Source organism: Aquarana catesbeiana, linkage group LG07 (assembly GCF_042186555.1).
Source record: "Aquarana catesbeiana isolate 2022-GZ linkage group LG07, ASM4218655v1, whole genome shotgun sequence".
NCBI classification, from domain to species: Eukaryota; Metazoa; Chordata; class Amphibia; order Anura; family Ranidae; genus Aquarana; species Aquarana catesbeiana.
The window spans coordinates 125985926-126007724 of NC_133330.1; the positions used below are offsets into that span (position 1 = coordinate 125985926).

The 21799-nt window shown below is 44.3% G+C and overlaps 1 protein-coding gene across 1 annotated transcript in view; it reads right to left on the reverse strand.

Annotated features, from left to right (window-relative positions):
- POLDIP3 (DNA polymerase delta interacting protein 3) overlaps nt 1-21799 on the reverse strand; it is a gene marked incomplete in the record, with an annotated part of 573953 nt that overhangs the window by 437428 nt on the left and 114726 nt on the right. Inside the window, 1 exon segment of the mRNA XM_073592662.1 lies at nt 17467-17800. Within this exon segment, the coding sequence (XP_073448763.1) occupies nt 17467-17800 (334 nt within the window).

Here is a 21799-nt window from a genome sequence, read left to right on the forward strand (position 1 = left end):
AGCATGAGTTAATCTGCGTTTTTGCAGTAGCATTTTTCAGCTTTTTTTTGCCAAGTTAAACTGCCACAAAAGCTTATGGCTCAAAAACGCTGATAAACACTGGTTAGCTGCGTTTAAGCTTTTTTTCATAGTAGGAGCTTGTCTACAGCTGAAAAACTCCTCTCTAAACCCACTATTTATTTTTTTTCCAGACAGAAAACGTCCCTGTCAAAAACTACTGATAACAGCTTATGTTTGCATGGACACATAGGATAACATGCAGGGGAGTTTTTTGGTTGCAGAAAAAAAAAAACATTATGCCCCGTACACATGATTGGACTTTCCTTCAACAAAATGTTGGATGTGAGCTTGTTCTCAAATTTTCCGAGAACAAAACTTGTTGTCGGAAATTCTGAGCGTGTGTACACAAGTCAGACACGCAAAAGTCCATGGATGCTCAGAATCAAGCAGAAGAGCCACACTGGCTATTGAAATTCATTTTTCTCAGCTTGTCCTAAGACTTGTACGTGACTGCGTTCTTGACCTTCGAAATTTGCAACATTTGTGTGACTGTGTGTATGCAAGACAATTTTGAGCCAACATCCTTTGAAAAAAAAAAAAAATCCATGGTTTTGTTGTCGGAATGTCCGATCATTCGTACGGGGCATTAGACTTACCGGTAACAGTATTTCTACGAGCCTTTCAGGACAGCATCTTGGAGAGTGTGCAGCTCCATCCCTTCACAGGGGAAACTGCCGTGACAACACCCCTTTAAAATGCATGAGAATTCCTCAGACATACTGGAAGATGCAATAGAAGCAGAAACACCAACCACAAGAGATAATTTAACATTATACACAATACTTAAAAGGTAATAGCTGCTGTCCTGAAAGGCTCATAGAAAAACCGTTACCAGTATGTGCAACTGTTTTCTCACCTTACCTTTCAGAACAGCACCTTGAAGATAACCGAGAATTTACTTCAGGGTGGGACCACAGCTTGTAAGACCTTCCTGCTAAAGGACTGACTAGATCCAACCTGTAGTGCCTTATGAACGTGGAGAAACGGGACCAAGTGACCACTTTACAGATCTGTTCTGGAGTGCCCCAGCCTTCTTTGCCCAGGAAGCTGCTACTGCCTGTGTGGAATGGGGCATTAGCCTCTCCGGAGGTTCTTACCCCATTGCCAGGTAGGCTTCCCTGATAGCTTGCTTTAACCAACTTCCCCAAGGTGTTTTTGGATGCTTTCTCTACTTTGCGTGCTCCTGCTAAAAAGGATAAACAAGGAGGTTGACTTCCTGCAGTGGTTAGTGTGACAGGCGTCACTTTGGGCAGGGGGTCTGTGGAACCCAGAATCCCTTGGAGAGGTTGGGAAACCCTAGTTTCAGCTCCCCATGCACATTCTATGTCTAAGTCTCCCTTTGTCTATTAGGGGCACAGGGTGACCAAGAAAATAATGGACATTAAGAATGTGGCATGAATTACTTAATTGAAAAAGTAATATTTCTCCACAATATCTCCCAGGTAAAATACAAAGACCATTCCTGGTCTGTTTGATTCTGAACTATACATGTTAAAAAAGCTGGTCACCGTGGCCTCTGGAGCCAGACAGTCTGCTACTGGGGACTCCGGCTATTGTCCGTTTAATAAGGTGTCCTGTGTTTATACTTCTGATAATGTGGATTGTGTCTTCTGAGCTAGAAGATGGCAAGGCTGACTTGAAAGGTCCTGGTCTTTGGAGTCACCTTGGCTGCTTTAAGTGACTAGTTAATTAGCCATGTTAATTCGGTTTCTGGTTACAGCTTGTATTGCTAGGGTAATAGGATCAGAAGGGGGGGGGGGGGGGGGAGAATGTCCTCCCCAGTTTTGTAACTGAGCTAGTCTAGCCTGGTTCTTGGTTACAATATGTGGGCTGTAATATCTGAATGTCCAGACTGGAGGAAGCAGTGTACTGACGGAAGCACAGAGTGCGATGGGGTTCCGTGACAGTTACCACTTCTAAATACCTCAAAAGGAATCTGACAGCCAAGGTGTCGAAGGCCTCCTCTCCCAGGCCAGAAGGAGAAGAACAGAATGTAGGCAGTATGATCTCTTGAGTGCAGTGGAATGAGGAAGATACTTTCGGGAGAAATCCTGGATCTGTCCTTAGGATAATTTTATCCAGAAAACACACAAGAAGAGGTTTGGAATTTGATAGGGCCTGAATTAAGCTAATACTGCGGGCTGAGGTCACCGCCACTAGAAGAATTGTCTAACACAAGAAAAACTGCAGAGGTATTTTCCATGGGTTCGAAAATCGGCTTTGTGAGCCCCTGCAAAACTAATGATAAATCCCATCTCTGGAATAACTTACAAGGCACCAGTCTAATCCTATCCATAGGCTTAAAAAAAAAAAAAAAAAAAAAAAAAAAAAAGTTAATCGAATCAATGACTTTCTGGATAAGGTTTTCTCTAGAAACACCAACAGCGCTGCCACCTGCACGTTGAGGGTGCTCGCTGCTAGGCCTGTCTCCATTTCTTCATGGAGAAATTCCAAAACTGAAATTGTACTTCTCTAATCAAAGTTCTTGCCAGAACACCAGGAGTTGTGACAATTCCATACTTTAAAATATATTGCCCTGGTCACCTTTCTGCTAGTTAATCACTTCCACTCTCACACCTGTTTACCCCTTATGGACCAGACCATATCTTCACATTTCTGCTATGTGTCTATTCACGAGTCTATAACTTTGTAATTACCGTATTTATCAGCGCTATAACAGCACACATTTTGCCCCTGAAAATCAGGCAAATCGTGGGGTGTTGTACACCAATTCCTGCTGAGGGGAAGAGGGGTGAGCACCGCCGGATTACAAACAGCCTCGATCTGTTGTCTACCTGGCACCCAGTCACGCACAGTCCCGCCTCCTGGCCTGGCATTGGACCACTGTACTGTCTAACATATATGAGCCAGGGCAGGAGGCAGGACTGTGCGTCACTGAGCGTTGGGTACACAGGAACTCACGGCACTGTGTAATCCAGAAATGGCTCTTATTTTGCTTCAAAGCTCTTGATTTAAAAATTTAAGGTTTTCCTGAAACTTCCCTCTTAAAATGAAGGTGCAGGTTATACACCGATAAATACGGTACTTATGATAAAGAATACATATATTATTTTTTGAGGGGACAAACAGGCCTTTCTTGAGACCCCTAAAGTCCTCTGCAAATTTTTTTTAAACACTTAAGAACCAAGCCTCTGAGATTTATTGTTTAAAAGTTAAAAACAGTTTTTTTTTGCTAGAAAAATACTTGGAAAAAAAATGTATAATGTGGGGGTTCTAACACCCTAGAGAATAAAATAGCAATTGTTGCAATACTTTTTCACACCGTATTTGCGCAGCGGTCTTACAAGAGCACTTTTTTTGGAAAAAAAACACACTTTTTTGAATTAAAAAATTAAGACAACAGTAAAGTCACCCCAATTTTTTTCTTTAGATCGTGAAAGATAATGTTATGCCGAGTAAACTGATACCCAACATGTCACGCTTCAAAATTGTGCCTGCTCATGGAACGGCGACACATTTTCACCCTTAAAAATCTCCATAGTCCCATTATACAAAGCAGCTTATCTCGCTAGATGCTGCCCAGCCAAGTTTGACAAAATTTGGCAAGTGTGGTTAGATTCAGACATCTCAAAACGTGACACAATAAGATTTAGATCCCTTTGTTTTTTTACTTTAAACAAATGCCTTGTAGCGCCGATGACCTAATTTTGCTGATATGGTACGCCTAGGTGCGTTTCTCCCAGCCTACGCACCCCTCCCTGAAGTGGTCACCTACAGTACATGACCCATTATCCTTCCCAACATCCCTTCAAATTGATAGCACGACCAGTTTAAGTTGTAAATGTTACATTAGATATATTAGAACTTATAGGACTATTATATTGTGTGTTTAAACTGGGGTATGTCCAAAGGCTTTATTCTGTAATTTTCTTTTTTTTTCCTCTTTTTCTTTCCACAAAAACTTCATAAAAAGTATTTTCAAAAAATTCTACAGGTTGCATGTTTTGAGTTACAGAGGAAGTCTAGGCTAGAATTATTGCTCTCGCTCTACCAATCGCATTGATACCTCACGTGTGTGGTTCGAACACCATTTTCATATGCGGGTGCTACTCACGTATGCGTTAGCTTCTGCACGTGAGCTCGGCGGGACAGGGCACGTTTAAAAAATTTTTTTCCCTTATTTAACCTTTTATTTTTACTTTTTTTTTTTTTTTAAACAACAAAGTGTCACTTTTATTTCTATTACAAAGAATGTAAATATCCCTGGTAATAGAAAAAAAAAAGCATGACAGGACCCTGGTAATAGAAAAAAAAAAGCATGACAGGACCTCTTAAATATGAGATCTGGAGGAAAAAAGACCTCAGATCTCATATTTAAACTAAAATACAATAAAAAAACTAAAAAAATTGTATTAGAAAAATAAATAAAATGTCCCTTTAAGAGCTATGGGCGGAAGTAACGTGTTAACGTCTCTTTCGCCCTGCAATAGTATGGAGACGGGTGGGGGCCATCTTCCCCTCACTCGTCTCCATACCCAGGAAGGAGTAAGATCTGATCGCCTCCACCGCTACCAACGGCTCTGGTAAGCGGCGGAGGGCACCGAACCTGGGGCAGAAACAACTATTAATCCGAAACTGGACCGCCCGCTAAAGAGGAGAATATCGGGGTTATGGCAGCTAGCTGCTGCCATAACAAAGAAATCCCTCTTCAAAGAGGACGTATATTGGCGTGTGGCGGTCCGGAAGTGGTTAATTTGCATTTTAAGGGGAAAAAGTAAAAATCTCACAAAAAAAAGAAAAAAGAAAAAAAAATTTCGAGTTTGATCAGTAAATATTTTGAAGTACCATTACTGTAGGGAAAACACACTTTTTATGCTACTGCTCTATTTATTGCAACATTAAAATTTTGGTACTAAGCATCTTAAAGTTATTTACAAAAATAATTTTTTTTTTTTTTTTTGCATTCGCTTTATTTTAATAATGCATCAGTAATTTAAAGTTCTGTCTTTAGTTTAAAAAAAAAAAAAGTAAGATCTACCCTAAATCAGTGGTTCTCAACCTCAATCCTCAAATACTCTCAATGGGCCATGTTTTCCTTTACTTTGCACAGCTGCTTTACATCAATATCAATGACATAATATTGGTAAGAGCCATTTTATCTAAGGGAAGTTGCCAAACAATGGACCGTTGGGGGTACTTGAGGACTGAGGTTGAGAACCACTGCCCTAAATCACATATTTAAACAGTAAGAGCCGGTTCCCACTGCTGTGATGTTGGACAAAGCATGCGATTCGCACCGCACTGCTGTGCAAATCACATGCGATGTTTGTGCGATGCAAATTCAGCCATACAGATTGTATGGCTGAATTTGCATCGCATTCGGCCCAAACTCATGCAGGAACTTTTTTTTGGTCCGCACCAGCAATCCGATCGCTGTGCGAATTGACAGTTCGCACTTCAATATATGAACCAATCAGGTGGTGTCATTAACTTTGTATTGACACTCCCAGTGGTTCGCATAAGGCAATGTGAACTGCCTGCGAGCCAGGTGCGATGTGGGATCCCGCAGTAGATTTGCAGGGTTCCCGCATTGCAACAATGTGAACCGAGCCTAAAGCCTTAAATAGACCATGTATATATGTGCTTCCGAAGGTTATTTTCCCCAGAAAATCATTTAAAATAGAAACATGGAACAGGAGATGAAACTGTTAAATAGTGATTATACAGGTTGAAATGAATGTTTAGTACAATAGGAGCATGTCCTGGTTAATTAAGAGTTAACTTCCTGTGCACACAAACTTTCCTCTGTCAGCTGCCCCACTAAAATCTGACAGGGAACACAGTGATAAGATGGCTACTGTGTTACTAGTTTATTGCTGTTCTAATTTAAAATGTTACACTGAACACTTACTGTGATGGTCTGTCAGTTATTCAATGAGGAAGGCCTCTGACTAGCGCCCAGTCACAGCATCATCTTTTTTACAGAAACCAGGTCTCAAGATGTGCATAGTAGCAGGAGATAAACTTGGAGGACATACAAGAGACGCCCTGTGTACAGAGGAGGTTTTTTTTTTTTTTGGACGTTTGCAAGATGCCGAAGGTAGACAACTGGTTAAGAGGGTGTTTTTCTCATAGGCCTCTATCTTAGCAAGTCTTCCTCAGAAACCAGGCTGTCAAATTGAGGTATGTTGGTCTTAGTGATAGAGATCCCTTTCTCAGCAGATCCTCTTTCTGCCCGGAAATCTCCAGGGGGCTTCACTGATCTATTCAGAGGATTTGAGAACCAAGGTCTTTTTGGCCAAAAGAGCAATTAGATTCAGATCCGTAGACTCTATCCGTAGGGAATTATGGCAACCCCCCTCAGCCTCAGGGGCTCCAATGCTTTTCCATTACTTTAGTAAACACTCTCGGTGAGGAGGAAAAGCCAAAAGAGCAGAGCCCTAAACTGCAGGTGCCATATCTTCCTTCCTAGGTTGACCGCCAGACGTAGGAACCTCCGACAAGCTTGCAATTAGAATGTGTAGATAGATATGCGTCTCAAATAGATTGATGCAATGAAACAATTGTGAGTAAGCAAACTCCTTACTAAAAAGATTGTGTCCACCCGGAACTTTTTGTATCTGATCCAAAACTTGAAAAATCCTAAAAACAGATCCATCAGACGGAACTTCCCTGAAGGTTTGACTAAAAATATGTGGGAGTAGAAAACCTCCCCCTCCTGTTGCCTGGGGACCAGAAATCAAACTCCTGTTGAATCAGTTCCTTCAAGATGGACATCATAGCCAGTGATTTTTCTTGATCCCTTGGGAGATTGGAAAAATTCTAGATTGTATCTTTGTCTAATGATGTTCAGCATGAATGTCTTTGCCGTTGCTTCCTCCCATTGAGGTAAGAAAGCTTGAAGCTTAAAGCCTTCCACCCACCGGAAGTTGATAGTCATTGCTTCTTTGCCATCTGTTCTGGGGGCCTCAAGAGCACTCTTGCCCCTCTGGGGGTTCCAGGGTCTCCGTTGACCCTTTCCTTTTGGGACTGAAGAACGTGACGAAAACTCCTCCTTGGAATCACTCATTTTTAGGCAGAAAGGCAAGGTCCTGCCCAACAGGGTTTCCAGTTCCGGGCCAGACAGTAAGTCTTCTGTAAATGGGATTCCACATAGTTTCACCTTTGACTCAGAGTCCCCTGACCATGTCTTAAACCATAAGGCTCGTCTGGCTGAGTTAATATGAGCCAAAAGATCTTTCCGACATTCTAATGGACTCGGCAGAAGCAACTGCCATGTATTTTACTGCCTTTAACAATTTAAGGAAGGATTCCAACAGATCCTTTCTGGAGGTTCTGGCTTCTACATGACCCTTTAATTGTTCCACCCAGCATTCAAGGTTCTTTGTAACCACTGTATAAGAAATTGCAGGGTTCAAATTTGACAAGGACATGTCCCACGCCTTTCTCAGGAGGGAGTCTGGACAAAACATTTCACCCTTGAGCAGACCCATATCCTCAAAAGCAAGGTCAGCACATCTAGAGACCTGAGAAAAGGCAGCGTCAATCTTTGACTTTTTTTGTTCCAGACCAAAGATTGATCTTCCTCAACAAGGGGAACCTTTGGGGGGGGCGTGGCTTGGATATGGCGAAGTGAAGTCACATCTTGCTCAAGCTCCCGATTCTAGAGCCTCTGAGCAAGGCTGTTATGCTCTTTCCCAGCCCTTATATCCCCGATCATGAGCTATAGAAGGAGAGGCAAGTACAGGGGTCCCTCTAAAGGCGGCTACAACCACCCAAATCGACTGATTCTTGAAGGAAATAACCAGAGCTGCACCGGAGGCCCACACTGAAATGACACATGGCGCAGCCGGGACATCGCCTTCTCCCTCCGCAGCTATGGTGGCCTCACAGAACTCAGGCTCACAATCCCTTACGGGGATCCTGGCCATCCTGGACGCCCCTCCAAGCAACCTGTCTGGCACTGGAACCTCTAACCAGTCATCCGGGGAGGATGCCGACAGAGCCCTGGCTACAGGCCCTCCCCACAAAAGCAGATTTGGAGGTGCTGGTGTTGAGAGTGGAGGAGCAGCATCGCTGAGACCTCCAGGAGGTCCGTACGGAGGTGCAGGACATGGAGGTCCGGCTGACCAGAGAGGAAAAATCAAAGGGAGCATTGGAGATCCGCGTATCACAGTTGGAGCGAGCACAGCGGAGGCACCAAGACCAGCTGGCAGAGGTGCAACTACATGCCGAGGATTTGGAGAACCGGAGCTGCCGCCAACATCTACGTCTCTGGGGAATACCCGAAGTAACTGGCCCAGAGAATCTCTCAGAGACTAAAAGCTATCCTGCATGTCAAGTCCTGGTCGATGACCCTCCAGCAACCATGGAGTTTGACAGGGTGCATAGGGCACTCGGCCCTAGATTAATGAAGACAGAACAGCCCCAGGGTGTAATATGCCGCCTGCACCGCTAAAGACTTAAAGAACAGATCCTGAGAGCTGCGTGGCTCAAGGGTCCAGTGGACTTTGACGGGGCAACCATATCAAATTTACCCAGTTGTGTCCCGTGCTACCCTAGCAAGAAGAGCTGAAGCCTCTGCTAGAAGTTTTAAGCCATGCTGAGATGCCATACCGCTGGGGATTCCCCATCCAGCTGACCGTCCACAAAGGCAATGACTCGTTCACCTTGCGGCACCATGCTGGTCTCCCGGATCTGTTTGGCTTCTTGGAGATGGATCTTATCACGCTCCGAGACTGGCTGAGCCCTTTACCGAGCAGAGAATTCCGAATGGCACCTCAGGCGGCTCCTGCGGGCCTCACGCGCTGCTCTTCTAGATGTAGGAGAGAGCCTACTCAGATCGGGAGAGGCGACCCGGAGCTGTGATCCCCTGGAACATCGTCATGTGAGTGTCAAGCAGTATAGACTGATTGAGACTTGTTACTGTTGCTTGCCCACGGATTGACCTGTGTTGCCCCCCCGTCCCCGACTCCCGCCCAGTTCTCTGGGTTATCCCCCCGCTACCCCCCGTGGCCAGCTGCTTTGCGGACGTACATACATGGAGAGCCAGAAGATCCATGCCCTGACCATGGCACAAAGTATCCAGCAGGAGGCAGGACAACATGTAATGCCGGTACACCAATGGGGGGAAATCAGAGTTGGAAAAAACTGCACCATCATCCCATAACAGGCATTGCTATGCAAGGGTTGAGGGGTTGGAGCATTTTGGTGGATGGATAGTCCTAGCTTTGGTGGTCTTAGACACCCCCGCAACCCACTTGGAAACTTTTACAGCTATTGTGGGTGCCCTGACAACGCTATATAGCCACCCATATCACTGTGAGACCAGCCAAGCTTGAGGCTACAGGACAATAAAACGGACCAATTTTAAAATTACATCCTGCTAGGCAAGAGGTCGCGGTCGTTTAGTGTTCTGCGTGTGGGTGGGGGCGGGTGGGAATGATATGTTGAGTAGGATTATGGGACAGCAATGAGACTGGTACAATTGATTGTTACAGTGGGGCCGCCCAGCTCGGCACCTATGCCCCCTATGCTCCGCTTGGGGCACCATGGAAACCGCCATGCATACAGGTGGACCTGCCGACCCAACTGGGGTCCCGAAAGGGACTTCCTTTCGGGAGGCCCCACTGGTTGAAAGGTTCCGCCTTGTCGAGGGGCGGATGGTGCTGGGATGGGCTGCCATAGTCTGTCGGAGGGGTAGGTTTTATTACGGGGCAATGTTGCTGTTTAACTTCATCTTTTTTTCTCAGTTAGGAACTGTATGTAAATCTGTTTGTCGCTGACATGTCCAGCTAATACACATGAGGGGGCTAACCGTGGCCCGCTTGCAGCTTTTCTCGACGGATTGACACTGGAGGGCCCCCCCCCCCCTTGGCTGCCGCTGGGTGCCGTTTCAGTAGAGACACAGAAGCTATGTTTTGCAGGTGCGGAGGTTTCCCTGGGAACTATGTTTGAATTCCTGATATGCCTTAAGGTTTTTTCCTGTTTTTTATTAGTTCGCAACTGATAGGGAGCTCTTGACCCCTGCCGTATCCAATCACCCTCCCAGGACTCGGTTTTGGAGTCTTGGGGGTGCCAGTGGCATATTAGCTGACAGGGTACACTGACTCTTCAACTCACAATCTCACCATCCTCAGAAACCAACTGAAATCCCTGGCCCTAACCAGGGCCAAAACTATCATCGCAAAATGTAAACATACCTTCTATGAGCATAGTAATAAATGTGGTAAACTATTACCGAGGGCCCTGGGAGCACAACGTGCTCAAGCCTTTATCCCTGAGCTCATAGGGGAGGATAACTAAGATACATACCACAGATGAGATTACAGATCGGTTCCATAAATATTATACATCATTGTACAATCTGCCGCACAAATCATCTGAGAGGGAAAAGTCCCTCGAACGGGAAGACATAAGGGATTATACCCAAAAGTAAGGCCTCCCTAGGTTGGTTGTCGGACGAGGTTCTGTCGGCCCTGGAGGCTCCTCTTACTGGGGACGAGGTGACTCTAGCCATAGCCCGGATACAAAACGGTAAGGCCCCAGGCCCTGACGGGTATTCGCTTCTATACTACAAGCCCTTTGGACACCTGATACCACATTTTCTCGCAGCATATAACAACGCCGGGGAGGGCGCACTCCTCCCTGAAGACATGCTACGGGCTTACATTACGGTGCTTCCTAAGGAGGGCAAAAGACCCTCTCCACTGCCAAAACTATAAACCAATCTCCCTCCTTAACATGGACCTAAAGATCTTCACCACAGAGGTATAGGAGACAAGCAGTCACTGGAGCCTAGTGACAGCACGCCACACGCCAGACCGAGACATCTGCAAGATACACCGTTCCAGGGACATTTGGATATTCATCCTTTGGTCACTCAGCTGATATTCTAGGCTCCAGTGACTGCTTGTCCCCTATACCTCTATGGGAATTACATTGGCACAGATTACAGGATATTGCAGACACCATGCACTTAAAAATCCGCCCAACACTCACAATCTGACAGCCATGCAATACTAGAACGGACTCTATTATCTCCATTGCCTGTCTATACATGGAATCATTACTCTGGAATCAATACTTATGTAAAAAACCTTTTTGAACCCTCAGCCCCTGAGGAAGGTATTAGAACACTTCATACCGGAAACGCGTCGGCATTAGGGCATTTACACTGTATGGTGTTTATGTGTATAGTTTGTTTTGTTTTCCAGGCGATACACATTGTGCATTTTTGTCATATGTAGATTTTATATGTTTTTTAATCTATATCATTAAAAGATAATATTTTATTCATTATTGAGTAGGTGGTCTGTCAAAGTCCCATTTGAGGGGGTTATCTGCTTTGTTCCAATAGGGATGGGACTACCATGCTCTGGGTGACATGATGGGGGTCTCTTTTTTTCTAAAGATCTTCACCAAGGTCCTCCCAATGCACCTGACGGAGCTGATCCCAATGCTTATTCACTCGGACCAGGTGGGCTTTGTTCCCTCGAGGGAGGCAAGGGACAATACCACCAAGGCAGTTAGTCTTATACATGCTGCTAAAACAAGGGGGACCCCGATGCTGTTCCTATCGACCGACGCCGAAAAGGCGTTCGATAGGGTACATTGGCCATTCCTGTTCAAGACCCTCCGTCATATAGGTTTAGGCCAGCGGATGCTGCACTGGATTCAAGCTATCTACTCCAGACCATCAGCTCAAGTAAAGATGAATGGCCACCTTTCCTCCCCCTTTGGGATAGCTAATGGGACGAGGCAGGGATGCCCCCTGTCCCCCTTGATATTTATTCTGACCCTTGAACCCTTCCTGAGCACGGTGAGGGACAATCCCAACATCTCGGGCCTTCGCATAAGTGACGATCTGTCCACAAAAATAGTGGCTTTTGCTGATGACCTATTGTTTTTCGTGACCAACCCCCTGATATCCATTTGAAACCTGATAACAGAACTGAAGTAGTATGGAGAGCTGTCCTTCAAGGTTACATAGTAAGGTTGAATAAAGACACCAGTCCATCCAGTTCAACCTGAGTGTGGGTGCGTGTCTACAATTGTCCCTATCCCTGTATATTGTGTCTCATTAAGATGCTTCCCCATTATATATTTAAGGTATCCATATAGCGCCGCCAATTTACGCAGCACTCCACACATACATCGCACACTCGCATCAGTCCCTACCCTCAAGGATCCCACAATCCAAGGCCCCCAACTCACATTCATATACTAGGGCCAATTTTGGACAGAAGCCAATTAACCTACCAGCATGTCTTTGGAGTGTGGGAGGAAACCGGTGTACCCGGAGGAAACCCATGCAAGCACAGGGAGAACATGCAAACTCCAGGCAGGTAGTGTCGTGGTTGGGATTCGAATCAGCGACCCTTTTACTACTAGGCGAGAGTGCTACCCACTACACCACTGTGCCGCCCGATGGCTCCAAGAAATCAGAGGCTTTCAACGTCTCTATGCCGGCCTCTCTAAATACCCTCCTACGGGCAGATTTTCCTTTTAAGTGGGCAGGGTCCCACATTAAATACCTGGGCATCCTCCTACCCAGTAGAAAGGAGAATATCTTCCCTCCAAACTTCCCCCCCTGCTGTCAGGCATCAAAAAAGACCTCCTGAACTGGCAGAAGGGCATATTTTCCTGGTTTGCTCGATGCAGTATAATAAAAATTAACGTTATGCCCAGGCTGCTCTATCACTTGCAGGCCCTCCCAGTCTGAATTCCGAGCAAGTTTTAGAGCGGTGAATCGAACGCTCGTTAAGTTTATCTGGGCCCAGAAGCCTCCGCGGCTAGCCCAGTCAACTTTGCGTCTTCCTAAACTGTTGGGCGGAATGGCTTTGCCAGACCTGAATTTCTATCACATGGCCGGTTACATGTTGCGAATTATAAACTGGTGATGCCACGGGCCGCTAAAACAGTGGGTCCAAGTGGAGCAGCTCATGACGGGAATAGAGCTGGGTGGGTTGCCTTGGTGCCAGAAAAATCTACCATGCCGGGCCACAAAGCATCCCACGGTGGGAGAGACACAGCGGATCGCCCAAAAAGCTTTGCACGATCATTCAGTCGCACCCTACCCCTCACTTCCGTGATCGGGAACCTGGCCTTCAGCCCGGGACTTAGCGACATCAGATTCCAAGGTCTGAAAGAGATCGGACGATCTCAGCTTCGCCACTTCATCATCAATGGAAAGTGGTTGTCAAGAGAAAACATCATGGAAGATCCTCTTTTGGGGAATCTTATCTTCTGGCAAAAGCTTCAGTTGGCCCATTTCATAGGATCACAGCCCTCTCCGGAGCCCCTTGGGAGGCCACTGACGCCCTTTGAGCCAATATGCTCGGATCGAGAACCAGTGCGTCATACGTTCTCACTAGCATACCAGCTACTCATCACACCCCCCAGAAGTCATAGACCTCTCTACATCGCCAGAGTTCGGACTTATGTTGGAGATGTGGGAAGGCACCAGAGTCCCCGTTAGACATTTTCTTGTCATGCAGATCCATGACCCCCTTCTGGACAGAGGTTCACTGCATCTTGCAGAAGTTTACAGACCGGGAGCTTCCCATGACTCCCAAATTCTTCCTCTTATACCACCATGGAATCCCAAGTAAAGCCTACAGGAAATGCATTTTACCTCTCCTGGTCACAGAAGCAAAAAGCTGTATTCCCCCCCGTTTTGGAAGCGGATGGAGCCTCCCGGTGTGGCGGTTTGGTTGAGAAAGGTGGCCGACATTAATAAAATGGAGGACCTGGTGGCCACAGAGGGGGGGGTCTCAGAGAACAGTTCCTTAAAAAATGGTTCTACTGGCTCGAATTCTTCTACTCAGAGTGTGCAAGGTTGCTGATTAATTTTCCCAGCCAAAAACGAGAGAGAAATAAGAAAAGGGGAAGTTCGAGATGGGTGTGGGGGTGGTGGCGTGGAGACTAGAGGAAGGTTCCTTCTCCCTACCTCTTCTCACCCATATCCTCCCCCCCCCCCCCCTTTTTCTCTTTTTTCCTTTCTTTCTCCCACCCTACTTTACCTCCCTTGGTAATTTTTCTTATGTGTTTGGCCGGCGGGCCGATCCCATCTTTCTTGATATTAATACTCAATGTTAGGCATTTAAAAATAATTGGGATACAGTTAGCCTCGACTCAAAGTCCACTAATCAGCCCTTGATTTAAATGTTCAGGTTATCAATTAGTCAACATGCCCATTCTAGATGGTGGGACCCGTCGAGGTGAACTATAATACAAACAATGTTTGTTGATCTTTCTGTACCACAGTATGCTTGGGTTATGAATTTTTGTTTCTAAATAGAGAATTTATAAACAAAAAAAAGAAAGGAATTAACCACCTTTCCGGATCCTTCCACTCCTTTTTAGATCTATATAGAGGCATCATTCACATGGGTGTATCTATAAATACAACCATGCACAGGGCCATCTCCACCCGCATAAGATGCACAGGTGTTCCATGCATCCACATGCAGGCAGTCCTATTCATGTCTATAGGGATGCAGCAGCTGCATCAACAGTGCTACTGATACCCATTTGACAATTTGTGGGCACGTGTTCCTGAATGTACAGTCTGCATTCGGGGACACGCACACATGGCTGTAAAATTGGGTCTAGCATCTGTGCAGTCATGGCATCCCGACAAACATGAATGGGACTGGCTGCACGGTACACCTGTGCATCCCATGTAGGGAAGGACTGCCCTTCACACAGATGTACACATAACTACACCTGTGTGAATAAGGCCTTAGTTAAACTTGATGGGCTTGTGTCTTTTTTTTAACCCATGTAAAAAACTTAATTATAGCAACACGCAGTAACTTCCACACTTTTCAGGGATTTCTTTTCATGCTTATAAATGAATACTTACACACATTGTTCCAAACATCTGATAACATGCTAACATAATCTAGTATTACCAGAGATCATCCATCACTGATTTCCTTGGTCTAAAACCATTAATGGAGTCCTGGTAGCAAGAGAAAATTCATGTGCATTCTGAAACAAAATCATTTTAATGCCCATTTTTACCAAATTTGAACATGACTCAAAGGCAGAAAAAGTAGTCTGCACCACCTGCTGGCTACAAATAATAAATATGAAATATTCACGCAAAAAAGAAAAAAAAAAAAAAAAATTCATATTTACCCAAAAATTAAACCCAAAGTGCAGTCAAAAATCAAAGAAAAATCAGCACAAGGGGACAGAACTTAAAGCGGAGCTCCACCCAAAAGAGGAAGCTCTGCTTATATGCCTCCTCCCTTCACCTTTCACCCCCCCCCCCCCCCCCCCGCTGTCACATTTGGCACCTTGCAGGGGGGAATCGGGTACCAGATTTTCATCCGGTAGTTCAATACCCTTCCTCATTCCCCTGCCACATGGCCAATCACAAAGCGCAGCGTGCTTTGCGCAGGCACAGTAGGGAAATGGCTGTGAAGGCGGCAGCACCGGAGAGCCGACTGAAAAATCAGCTCAGGTGAAGAGACTGCTGGATTCGTGGACAGCTAAGTGCCATAAAATTAAAAGTCAGCAACTAAATTTGCAGCTGCTGACAGTGTTTCTGAAGGAGCCTGCAGCTCTGTTTTAAAAGCAGATGTCCCTTGCGCCAATTCCTTTTCCGTTAGTAAAAATCTTCTTCTATCCACTGCTAGACCTGGGATCAAAGTACATAGAACTCAATCGGGTCTCCATGGAGCAGTCCACACAAATTTAAGTACAATTCCAGCTGCCACCCTTTTAAAAAAAAAAACGCAAATAAGTATACTCCAAACCTTATAGTAACCACTTTCTGCTTTAAAGATTAAGTTCACCTTTGGACCATGTTACACCCATATTTAGGATGCCCTGCAATGTGCATTTATTTTTTTATACCAGAAAGGGAACTTATCCTAAAAAAAAAAAAATAAAAAAACACACACACGTCATGCGGGTTGACATGTAAATTGCCATCATCCCTAAATAATATGAAATAACTCAACGACGGGATTTTTAAGGCAATTATAGAAAATGGAGATTGTGTGTATATATTCATAAAAAGATTGAAAATTTATTGGTACAATTTAAGCATGATAAAAACATTTTTCCCAGAAGGGGAACCCAAGCAAAGAAGCACACATGTACATGTATCGTAATACAAATATCACAAATGGCACCACCCCACTACACATAAAATACCATCCATGAAGTAAATGAATGATGATGAGTAGTGGTAATAGCCAACATGTTTTGATATACGCATGAAACTATAACCTTCAGGGACCGATGCCACTTCTGAAAATACAGAGTAGAATATGAATATATATTGAAATCTTAATGGATAAGTATAGGACATGAGAAACATTGAAAAAAAACTGGGAAAAAGAGGGGGAGTTGTATTAATTTGTAAGAAATATTTCTTACAAATTACAACTCCCCTTCTTTTTCCCAGTTTTTCCAATCGAAAACTTTGGGTCTCCCCCGTTCCATGTTTTTGGTGCCCTTTTAGGATTCATCCAGTGAGCCCCATATGTGATGAAAGGCGTATTTTCTGCAGACTTGAAAGATGGTCATCAGTGCTGAAGGAATGCTCTTTCCAATAATATATTTGGGAAATTTAAGTTTTGTATTTTTGAAAATGTTAAAAATGTTTCTCATGTCCTATACCCGTTTATGTAAATTGTTGTTTTTTTCTCTTTTTGTATGTATTTTTTTGTATAAAGTTTGATGTTTATCATCGATCATCTTTATGATCGAATACTTTTATGCATGTTTAATAAAATTGACTTTTTTGCATTACCCAAGTATATGCTGCCTTAAAAGTCCCAATGAAGGGATTTCTCTTTTTCTTAATCATGTCCTATACTTATCCATTAGGATTTCAATATATATTCATATTCTATATTTTCAGAAGTGGCATCAGTCCCGAAGAATATTATATTTTCATACATATATTGCAATGTGTTGGATATTACCACTACTCATCATTCATTTACTTCATGGATGGTATTTTATGTGTAGTGGGGTGATGCCATTTGTGATATTATTTACATTATGATACATGTACATGTGTGCTTCTTTGTTCTTAGCTTGGGTTCCCCTTCGGGGAAAATGTTATGTTTAAATTGTACTAATAAATATATATACACATATACACACACATACATACACACATATATACAATCTCCATTTTCTACAATTGCCTTAAAAATCCCATTCTTGAGGTATTTCAGGGAAACTTATTCTTTAATGCTCCTGTCTAGAGGAGATGCAACAATGTTATAGAACATGTCCATGTAACAACAAGAACAACAAGAAAAAAAAAAAAAAAGTACGATTTTTTTTTTTTTTTTTTTTTAACCTCCTCTATAAATTTGGAATACTCTCATGTTAAGTGCATCACTAGGAAAGAATGAACAAACTATTGTAGCTGACGAATAACAACACAAAACGCAGAATTTTTCCACTTGCCTGGATGGTCTTAGTGAGGTTTATTGCAGAAGAGCCCCAAAAAGTTGGAGAGTGAATGGCCACTGCTGGTGCACTCCTCTTAAGACTTATCTTTTCTCGTGCATCCATCCTGGAATTCAGCATTTGCCGAGCATCCTGTAATTTACCATTTATACGGAAGCGAGCATCTTTGGCTATCAGTTTTTCCCTGGCATCTTTTATTCCTAATTTGAGACGTGCATCCATTACACCAATTTTCTGTCGAGCATCAAAAGTTCTTGGGAAACTGGTGACAAGTGGACGGCCACTTACTGAAGGCTGCAATTTGGATCTCACAGTTACTCTGTTACTAACCCTAGACGAAAAAACAAAAAGAAAAAAAAGATTAAAAACAAAAAACATTAGTAAACAACCCCCCCACCCGCTACCCAAATTAATCTTTCCATCGATCCTCATTCAAGTATTCAGAACCCTTCACTTTTGATATGTTGTAGATTGATACTTTGTTTTTGTTTTTCTCATTCATCTCAGTGTAGATTAACACTTAGTTTTCATCATGTCATTATGGTGTACTATTTTAGAAATGTCTTAAATAAAAAGAAAAAAAAAAATAATGAAATTTCACATGTACTTTAAAAGTGTGATGTGGAAATGTGAGACCTATGATTTTTACCTTCAATGATAATCAACATTCATAAATGGACATGCAATATGACTTAAAGCATTGTGTCAGGAAATTGCCTGGACATTCTGAGAACAGCTGACATCATAAAACAGCTCTGGTTTAAGCTTTGTTTATAGTGTCAGTTTACCACCTGGTTTATAGATGTATTGTCTTTGAAGGGAATCACTTGGGGGATGTGAGGCCGACTGGGAGTAGTATTGTTACCAAACTTGTTTTACTTAAATAGGGTTGGGCAGAGAGGGGTTTATGACATGTAAAGACCTCCAGTTGGCCAAGTGCAACCCCCCACCCTTGAAAGAATGTGGCAATGCCTTAGCATATGGAAGGGGGGGGGGGTTACAAATGTGTATATATTGCAACACAGATCACTGCCCATCTCTTGTGTGCTGACGGTCTAGATGAAGGATGGTTACGTAAGACTTCTCTATACAATGTATCTCTGTTATCTTCTGTCTCTTTTCTTTTCTGTAACCTTTTCTACTGTAGGATTTTGCCTTAATATATTATTAATCTCTAGCTAGCATGTGTATGACCATTATAGGAATATTTTGTATCATTGGTTTCTGTTTTACGGTTGTATCCTCCACGTTGTATTTGGTAATCTCTAACATTCCTTTTCTGTATAAATAAATGTAATTGTTTATCTTTTCGCACTGTTATCGTTCGTTTTTAATTCTTATATAGGAAAAGGTTTAATCACTCCATATAAGTGAGGTAGGTATAAAAATCTCCTTATCAAGTGTTAATAAACCCACAACAGTAAAATCAGTCTGCATTTGCATGCAATATGTCTGCATATGTCTATTTTCCTTGAATGCATGGTCTGTTTGTGTGTAATGTAAAATGAAGATTGCATATTAAATAAACCCTTGTTTTCAACGTTATTTTAAGCAAAACTTTACAGCGCCGTCAGAAATCGCTACGCGATCGTGTCAGGAGGGACCTGACAGACGAAGTGAAAGCAGCACGTAGTGGAGCACCAGCGCCTGTCAAAAGACCTCACATCTACCACACTAATTTGATGTTCATACGCCAAAATATGAAAAAACAACAACAGCAAACCGTAAGTTTTGGTTTTTTTCATATATTTGCCTATGTACATTGCTTTTCAGGCGGTATGTTCCATGGCTATTTAAGTTTATACATTTTGTATTGTCTGCAGGACAACTTCTAACATTGCTAGACAAAGAGAGGAGGCTGCAGAAGAGGCAGAGGTTGACAGACCCACCAGTCCCATGGTGAGCACTGGCAATCCATCTCCACATGCAATCTCATTGTCTGTCTGTCCATGTACAGGTCAATGTAAACAATTTTGTTCTTTTGCAGGAATCCAGGGCCTTGGAATCAGTGTCGACTGTCAGTCAATGTGGGGAGCGGCACAGTCGTAGCAGTGTTCGTGGCCGCGGACGTCAGACGAGGGGCGGCTGCAATATCGAGGCAGACAACAAGGTGTTAACACAGCTGCAGGAAAAGCGTCAGGAGAGGCGCAGTGTGGATGCATTTTTGGATACCAGCAACCCACGTGTCTGCTTCTGCCGCAGCCTATACCACATCCTGGAGGACATTGGGGGAGACCAAGAGAAGCATTGTAAGGATCGCATTTATGGTATTGCTATGCAATACCAATAAGCAAAACTAAGTGGTGGGCCACCTCCATGTGAACCATATAATGCTTCTCATGATCCCCCAATGGCCCCCGGGACCTCAGCAGTGCTAGCACCCCCCTCTAAATATCAGCCCCGTCCTCAACGCCAACCACCACCTATACCGTCCCAGACCTCATTATACACCCCACACTTCTACGGTGAATTTTCACCTTCAACCTCCTATTTTCATCCCTCATCCTGTACCCAACTACCAGCAGGATATTTTGCATGATTGCCAGCCCCAAGTATTACCCCGTCCCCAATCCCCACAGTGAGCAAGCAACCAACCCCCTCCTATCACCAGTTGTGATCCCAACCCTTTTATTTTTGTTAAATAATATTTTTTGACTGAAAATAAATTTGTTCAATTTGTGTTTTATATGATGCACAACAGCACAGCAAAGGACTCTTTCGCACTCTGCCTTCGGACAAGCGTAGGCTAGCCCTTTTTGGGCTTAGCCTATGCTTGACCCGAAGGCAGAGTGCAAAGGTCGGACAAGCGTATTCTAGCCCTTTTTGGGCTTAGTCTACACTTGTCCAAAGGCAGAGTCAAATGGACTTGAACAATCATTGAAAAATGGACATAAAAAGAACAAACTTCAATTTTGAAATGCTTTATTAACCACTTGCCGACCGCCGCACGACTATATACGTCGGCAGAATGGCACGGGCAGGCAAAAGGACTTACATGTACGTCCTTGCCTGCCCGCGGGTGGGGGGTCCGATCGGACCCCCCCCCGGTGCCAGCGGCGGTCGGCAAATCTCCCCCGGCGATCGGAGGTGAGGGGGAGGCCATCCATTCGTGGCCCCCCCCTCGCGATCGCTCTCAGCCAATGGGATCATTTCCCTGCCTCTGTATTGTACACAGAGGCAGAGGAAATGATGTCATCTCTCCTCGGCTCGGTATTTTCCGTTCCGGGCCGAGGAGAGAAGACTGCAATGTGAGTGCACAACACACACACACACAGTAGAACATGCCAGGCACACAAAACACCCCGATCCCCCCCCCGATCGCCCCCCGATCCCCCCCCAATCACCCCCCCCCCCGTCACAAACTGACACCAGCAGGTTTTTTTTTTTTTTTTTTCTGATTACTGTATTGGTGTCAGTTTGTGACATTTACAGTGTTAGGACAGTTAGTATTACCCCCCTTTAGGTCTAGGGTACCCCCCTAACCCCCCCTAATAAAGTTTTAACCCCTTGATCACCCCCTGTCACCAGTGTCGCTAAGCGATCATTTTTCTGATCGCTGTATTAGTGTCGCTGGTGACGCTAGTTAGTGAGGTAAATATTTAGGTTCGCCGTCAGCGTTTTATAGCGACAGGGACCCCCATATACTACCTAATAAATGTTTTAACCCCTTGATTGCCCCCTAGTTAACCCTTTCACCACTGATCACTGTATAACCGTTACGGGTGACGCTGGTTAGTTTGTTTATTTTTTATAGTGTCAGGGCACCCGCCGAATAAAGATTTAGCCCCCTGATCGCCCGGCGGTGATATGCGTCGCCCCAGGCAGCGTCAGATTAGCGCCAGTAACGCTAACACCCACGCACGCAGCATACGCCTCCCTTAGTGGTATAGTATCTGATCGCATCAATATCTGATCTGATCAGATCTATACTAGCGTCCCCAGCAGTTTAGGGTTCCCAAAAACACAGTGTTAGCGGGATCAGCCCAGATACCTGCTAGCACCTGCGTTTTGCCCCTCCGCCCGGCTCGGCCCAGCCCACCCAAGTGCAGTATCGATCGATCACGGTCACTTACAAAACACTAAACGCATAACTGCAGCATTCGCAGAGTCAGGCCTGATCCCTGTGATCGCTAACAGTTTTTTTGGTAGCGTTTTGGTGAAATGGCAAGCACCAGCCCCAGGCAGCGTCAGGTTAGTGCCAGTAGCGCTAACACCCACGCACGCACCGTACACCTCCCTTAGTGGTATAGTATCTGAACGCATCAATATCTGATCCGATCAGATCTATACTAGCGTCCCCAACAGTTTAGGATTCCCAAAAACGCAGTGT